The 7,572-nt window shown below is 50.0% G+C and overlaps 1 protein-coding gene across 1 annotated transcript; it reads left to right on the forward strand.

Moving 5' to 3' along the window:
* Window positions 1–1,876: 1,876 nt before the first annotated feature.
* Window positions 1,877–6,692, forward strand: LOC108634684 (Y-box-binding protein 3-like). Its single transcript, XM_018044759.1, has 2 exons — window positions 1,877–2,014; window positions 5,562–6,692. Exons 1-2 carry the CDS (start codon window positions 1,877–1,879, stop codon window positions 6,690–6,692), a joined length of 1,269 nt encoding a protein of 422 aa, XP_017900248.1.
* Window positions 6,693–7,572: the final 880 nt, after the last annotated feature.

Genomic DNA, 7,572 nt, shown 5'->3' on the forward strand with positions numbered 1-7,572 from the left:
TTGTCTGTGCCCTCTCAACATGGGATTAGAGGACATATCGTGTCTCTGATTTTCACACTTTAGTGTCCCCCATGTTCTGGAAAGGCTTCGCAATCAAATCCCGTTGGCAGAGTCAACGAACACTAGCATTCTAGAAGGTTCCCTGGGCCTGAGGGAAAGCGCAGTCTCTCAAGGCACAATGGGAAAAGAACATAAAAACAAATACCAAGACGAGAAAGCTGATTGTGGGGCTCTGAACCTTCCCAACAGCTGGAGAAACGTCTTTGGAATTATTCTTACTCCAGTTTAGTTGTTCCCACTCTGGCCAGTAAAATGGGATTTGACTTTCGCCATGTTTTTGATTTACCTGTCTCGTTGTGGTTTCCTTCTTTTGTCTTTGACAATGAGGTATTTTTTTTGGTGAGCTCCAGCATCATGCACAAAACCCACCTGTCAGAAGTCTCGTGTGGGCATTGTGTTTCAATCAGTCATAGAGAGCACGAATGCGTGTCTTCACCGTTCAGGAGGAGAGGAGCACAATGCCTTCTAAACTCCCAACCATCTGAAATGAGAAGCATCCGGGGAGTTCATCTGTCTCCTCTATTCTTGGCCATCAGTACACAAACCACTCAGCGTAGTACTGGGACGGAGGCGAGAATGGCAATCCACCTCACTACAATGGGGTGCTTGGCCTGGAGAATCCCGTGGAATGGAGAAGCCTGGCACGAGCTCAACAGAGTTCCTCAGGGGTCACCACAGAGAGGACGCTCATGAGAGGATCATTGATGTTGGAGTAAATTATTGAGATTTCTGAAGCGACGTTTAGGTACCGCACACAAGGCTCTAACTTTCTGACTCTGTTTAGCACAAAGCTGGGTGGGAATCCTCTTCAGCCTAAGAGGGAAGAGAGTTGGGTGAAGTCGTGGGGTCGTCATGCTTCATATGCCATCGCTCCAACCACCATGGACTCCAGCATGGCCGGTTCCCTGTCTTTCACTATCATTCGGAGTTTGCTGCAAGTCATAGTCCATTGAGTCATTGATGTTATTTAACCGTCTCTATCTCTGCCAGCCCCTTTCTCCTTTTTCTTCATCTTTCCGCAGCATCAGGGTCTTTTCAATGCAGTGGCAAAAGTATCGGGAGACTCAGCTTCAGCATCAATCCTTTTCCAATGGAAATATTCAGGGTGGATTTCCTTTAAGATTGATTGGTTTTGCTCTCCTGTGCTCAGGATCCTCCAGCCCTCAAGGCAAGCAAGAGTGGTGGCTCAAGGCCCTTTTCCGGTAGAGCATTTCACAGTGTTGCCACCTTCTGCTCACCATGGGAAGCAGCGAGTTACTATTATTGGGCCAGGCAGGACTGGGGAGTGTGGAGCTTGCACGCCTCTCCCTACCTAAACCCCCGTCGCAACACAGCAACCACACAACCCAAGTCACATCTTGCTTCTAAGCTAACGATACAATTGCCCACCTACACACCCCTAGATCGACTATGCCTCGAGACTCAACTATCTACTCCATGGCAACCCACTGATGTTGAGTGCGCTATCGCCCTTCCCAATCGTTCCCGAAGGAGATGCCGCAGGCCTGCGCCATGATCTCTCGGGAACTACAATAATTTCGAGGGTGTAGAAGCACCATTGGGCTCGTAAACCCACAAAACCTCCAGAGGACTCTTTCCTCAGCCCGAGCACACCACTGCTATTCCACCTAAACTTGCCAGTGGACAAGCAACAATTTAAGATGGCTTCCATTGTACCGTTGTCTATCGAGGAAGGACTAAATTTTCCCGGATGAGTCTTGATGTTTATGCCAATCGGCTTACCAACAAGGAGATCAAGGACCAAAGGACATTCTAAAAACTTGATGCCCTGGAAGCTAAGGCAAACACTGGACAAATGAGTGGTATTGGGCGGCGCAAGAATGTGCCTCGATATACCCTCCTCAAGCGAATTGTCCACGGCATGGCTCTTAAAGCTAACCAACACAGTGTCAACGCTCTTCGCGTTCCTGCCCTCACAACCACTGTGTACTGCGTACGACAGGGATATTTCCCAAATTATAACTTGGGAAAACCTGGCTAGAGGGGCCTGACACTTAGCCTCCGAGAGGGAGAAGCAAGAACTGGAGGGCCTTAAACAATTGTTAGTTCGCGTGGGTTTTGATAAAAGGAGAAAACAATCTGAGTCACCTGACCAAAATAGAGCACACTCTGCTATCTTTGGGGAGGGGAGGCGACCATTTAAAACTAGGCCCTTGAAGAGCCACAGGCCACCTCAAGGCCGGTGAATAATTCGGACTGGGGAAGCCCCTGCGTACCCACACGGCAGCTGTAAAGCACCTGCATTCAACTATACCTACCAGGGGCGAACTGAATGAAATGCACTAAGGAAGGTCGAGAAAATAGCGCCCTAGTTGGCTGGGAAACTAAACGAAAAGGCTCAAGTCGGGGGCTAGGAGGGTCCAACACAGTGCCTACCTCGCAATTGATCTCAACCAGGTGTGTGACGGCTTGTTTAAGCTCGGAAAATACTGAGCACCACTCTCTTTCATTGAGAGGCAGCAAATGCTACTTCTTTCGGGAATACCAAGTTGAAGTGTTAAAGTTGGTTGTATAGATGTAATGGCCAAAAGGTACGCTAGTCTCCACTTCCAGATATCTATTGGTGTTTGCAAAATCAAGTATAAGGCGGAGGGGGGAGGGGAGGAGGGGAAGAGTTAGTTGTTTTGTTGTGCAGCTTCATAATAGGTGTGTGTTTTGTTGAATACGGCCATCACCGATGGGAATAACCCACTAACTCATGTCCGCCGAATCTCTTTGTGACGGTACCATGGACTGCACATCCAGGGACTTCCCTGTTCTGCACTATCTCCCAGAGCTTGCTCAGATTTGGAGTGGTCAGGCCACTGAGTGGCATGGATATGGGCGGAGACAGTCTTTGGCGAGTCGTATGGCTGTAGCAGGGAAGGCGGTTGGGAGCCACCTAAGTCAGCGAGTCCCGCTAACCTCTGTTGCCCCCAGTTGTGTACCTGCGTCCCACACCGGGCGCGACCCACTTGAAGGCGAACGCTCTGCCTTAAGCCACTGACCACTTCAATCTTCTTCCCAGACCCCGCAGCATCCAGGGTCTTTCTCCAACAAGGTGCGTGGTGCTAAGATCGCGCTCACTCACTGTCATTGCATCTGAGTATTCCCGTTCACATGATGCAATGTGTATCATGCTTGTTTGTCATCTTAGCTCTATTATTAGCTGTATATCATCTTTGAAACATCGTGGCCACTTGTCCAAAATACACGCCAGAGAAATGACCGGCTGTACTTCCTCCTGGACAGTTTAAACTGCCTCAGTGGAGCATTCAGGCACTGGAAATAGGATTCCTTACAACTTCCTCCACTTCGTGGATGTGTTTTAGTCACAGTCGGTATTTTTCACTACTGGACTGAAACCTTCCCTGCAGACAGGTTACTGCTCTTCTGGCGGCTAAAATCCTTTTGGAAAAGATTATCCCTATCCAGGGAACTCCTTTCAAACTTCAGAATGATTGAGGCCTCCACTTTACTGGTCAGTTACTTCCACAAGTCTGCACTGTTTGGCTAGTTTTACAACACTTTCACAGCACTGACCAGCCTCACTCCTCTGGTTTAGTCAAAGGCACTAACGACATTAAGACTCAGTTGGCAAGATTTGTGGAGGCCCTTCAATTACCTTGGCCAAAGCATTGCCTTTTGGTCCTTCCGAATCACAGATCCACTCTGTTTGGAACACATAAACTCTCGCCCTTTGAGACAATCACAGGATAGTCACTTGGCTCCTGCCTCTTTTGACCCACCACTGATAAGAGGAGAGATCCTCTGATATTTCAACACACCTTGCAACAGGGATGTTACATCTATTGGCAGAAACACTTCCAGAAGGACTCACCTGTACCTTGCTGGAAAGGTCCCTATCAGGTACTGCTAACCAACCTTTGTGCCACCAAGCTCCAGAGAATAGACTCTTGGACTCACATGACACACTTAAAGAAAGCACCACTCCTGACGGGACCTGCACAGTACCTAGTGATCTGAGAGTCGAGGTTTTCTGAAGTTGAAGCAGAGATGATATCTGACAAGACAGCCTTCCCAGGATATTCAGAGTACATCTCTTGAAAGTTTGTCTGCCAAACCTCTGATGGGGGCACGATGCTTCAGGTGATCTCCAGTGTCTATGATCTTTAAAACATGTACTTAAGAGAAAAAGTGCCTGAGAGTTTTCCCTCTGGCCCCTCCTTCTTACTCTAAAGTGACTTCAATACACTTCCACACTCTGCTTTCACTCTAACATGGGATGCTATGCCCAGTCTTTCCTGATATGGGGGGTGAGGGGGGCGGGGGGAAAGCAGGTGGGCAGGGGTTGGCAAAAAGCTGCTGAAACTGAAAAAATCTAACTCTTGATCAGTGATGCTTTTGGAAAAATATTTCAGTCAAAAGGGCGAAGGGTAAAAATTAATAGACACTTCCATTAAGATAGAGTTGGGAGGCCAGAAGGGAGGGCTCTCAGACATGACAGCAGAGCCCAGCAAGAAGAAAGACTTCCTCTTAAGTGCTCAGAGCTCAGCCAATGAGAGACTGTCAGGACTCAACAAATGAAGAGCCACCATACTTCAAAGCCTCAGTCTCCCATGGACACTTTGCTTAGTGCAGCCTTCCTAACCTCCCCATTCTTTCAAAGAGTTATCTTCTCCCTGTTAGGGAACCTTGTGCATGGCTCACCATGGTTGTAGACCCTGAATTGCAATTCTCTGTTGATTTAGAGTAAACTCATTTTTGGTGGAGCAATCCCTGGCAGTCTATTAGTTTTAGGTCAACACAATCATAACACTAGTCTGGATAAAATGTGCTACATTAGTGTCCTCTCAGCACTAGCATTCTAGGCCTGGCAGCCTTCAGAAGGGAAACAAAAACAAAACAAACAGACAAAACCCACAGCAGGTCTCTTTGATTGGGTCTTCAAATCACTCGGCTGTCATCTTGCCTCAAGTGACACAAAATGCCTGACCCACACATTGGGCTCCACAAGGGTCGGAAGAGGACCAGAGATTTGTGAGAGAATATTGAGCAAGTGCCCTTAGAAGGCTGTGAATCTCTCCAACCAAGGAAGAGAGTTGGAACGTGGGTCCACTCCTCACACCCCCTCAAGCAAGCAAGAGGGTGCTCAAGGCCCTTTCCTAGAGCTTCAAGTGTGCCACCTTCTCCACCATGAAGCAGGAGGTACTATGATGTGGTGGCAGGAGGCTGGGGTGGAGTGCATTTGCCCTGCCACTCCCCCCCCCCACCCCGCCATCCCTGCTCAAGCTACGTCAAGGACCCACCCCACCCCCACCCCTCGAGAGCTCACTATCACCATGGCAACCATTGTTTGGTCCGCATCCCCATCGTCCCAGGAGATGCCGCAGGCCTCTCCAAGACTCTCGGACTAAATTCAGAGAGCCCTTGGCTCTAACCCACAAACCTCCCAGAGGGAGGCTCTTGCCTCCAGCCCGAGCCCCCTCCCACCCTTCCAACCTCAGAAGGACAAATTTCCCTCTGATTTTCGGACAAAGGAGATCAAGGACAACCTGATGAGTGAGGCGGGAGAGGCCACCTTCACGGACCTGGCCTCTTCCTTCTGCCCTCACGCCGCGTGGAAACCTCTGGCATCCTTGGGAGGCGGAGACCAAAACCTAGCCCTAGACCCAGGCCACCTCAGCGGGGATGGGATCCCCAAGGCCACCACCAGGGGCGCCAAGGGAAAGGCGCCTAAGAAGGTCATCGCTAAGAGGGTCCTAGGCACTGTCGTGTGGTTTAAGGAGAAGAAAGGGTACGGCTTCATCAGCAGGCACGATACCCAGGAAGATGTGTTTGTTCACCATACGGCCATCACTGGGAAAAACCCCTGCCAGTACCGAGGCAGCGTGGATGATGGCGAGACAGTGGAGTTCGATGTGGTGCAGGGAAAGCGGGGCACCGAGGCCGCTAACGTGACCGGGCCAGCGGGCGCACCACTGAAGGGAAGCTGCTACACTGACCACCGCAGCAGCATCCACCAGGGCTTCAGCATCCTCTGCCATGTGCCACCACCGCGAGGTCCCAAGAACACGGAGGGCGACGCTGATGAACGCGAGGGCAGCGGCAAAGGCTTCACGGAGGCCCAGGGCCTCAGACGCCCTCTGCCTGGCCACTCCCAAGACCAACGACTGAGGAGTTTCCCGCCCTCCCGCGTGGCCCCGTCTGTGACCCACGACCCATCGATCCTGGCAACCACCAGTGGCCCCCGGTCTGACCGGCAGCCTGGGTCCGCCCCCACTGCAAGGCAGGAGGGGCATCCTCAGCGAGGTCGGGGCCCCAGCTACCTGCTGAGTCGCCCTAGGGGCCGAGGCACCACTCCTGGTCCAAGACGCTCACCAGGCATCTCAGAGGAGCTGGAGGCACAGCACAGCGAGAGCCAGCACGAAGCCAGCAGCAATCCGCCACAGAGGCCCCCTCCACGCTATGGATCCTGCCGTCCCAGAAACCCACGCCGCTGCCTGCAGCAAGAGCCTGGCGCTCAGGGACAGGATTCCGATGGAGGAGAGGGCAAGATCAGGAAGAGCCCCACTGAAACACCTGCTTCTGTCCCTGTGGCCAAGAAGAACGACACCCCTGAGGAGGAGAACCCCTCGGTCATAGATGCGCCCTTGGCAGCCCGGGCCTAGTCACAGCTCGGCTCGCTCCCCAGGGACTCCCTGCCCTGGGCTACAGGTGATGTCCCCTTGAGGAGCTCAGTCCAAACATTTACACAGATTGTTAGATTTAGGCCCTGAAAAAGATACATGCCCTTTATGCAAGGTGAGAAGATAAATTACAAGATTTATATAATTCAAATTCCCTCATACCATCTGCCTTGGTAGTTTCCCTACACACACACATTCACACACGCACACACACACACACACAGAAACACACACTTCTGAACCTATATCTTTAATGCTCTGACCAGGACCACACCTATTATTCTGCATCCCGAGGTGAATTTGTTGAAATAACCTTAAAAAACTGTGTTTCTTTTTAACCAAAAAAAGAAAAAAGAAGATGAAGATAATCTTAAACTGGAGATGATGTCACATTGCTCACCTGGCTTGTATTTTCGCAATAAAACATTTCATGTTGCCTTTATCTCTTAACACTGTTGTCTGAAATTTTTTAAAGCCTACTAGCCCAAAATTGTATTGACATCGTCCTTACAATCTTTATTTATCTTTAGAACGAGTTTTAGCAAAGGTCATACATATTGATCTCTTCACAAGTCATGAATTTAAGACTAATCTGGACTTAACAGGTTGAACATCTCAAAGTGCTCTAAAGGGGAACAATGCATGAAGAAAGATGTATCCTGATCGCTTTCATTTCCATCCTCCTCCCGTCTTGGAATTAGAACAATAAGTCGGGAGGGTCGGGCCCAACTACCCACACTTACTCCTTTGCTAGTACTCTGTGTTTTGGAAGCATAACATCATGACCAGTAAAACCGTGGCTCTCTGGAAGCAGAATTTGCCTCTTTTGGATTTTTTTTTTTTTTAAGGGACGTGATCTAAT

Source organism: Capra hircus, unplaced genomic scaffold, assembly GCF_001704415.2.
Source record: "Capra hircus breed San Clemente unplaced genomic scaffold, ASM170441v1, whole genome shotgun sequence".
Lineage (NCBI taxonomy): Eukaryota > Metazoa > Chordata > Mammalia > Artiodactyla > Bovidae > Capra > Capra hircus.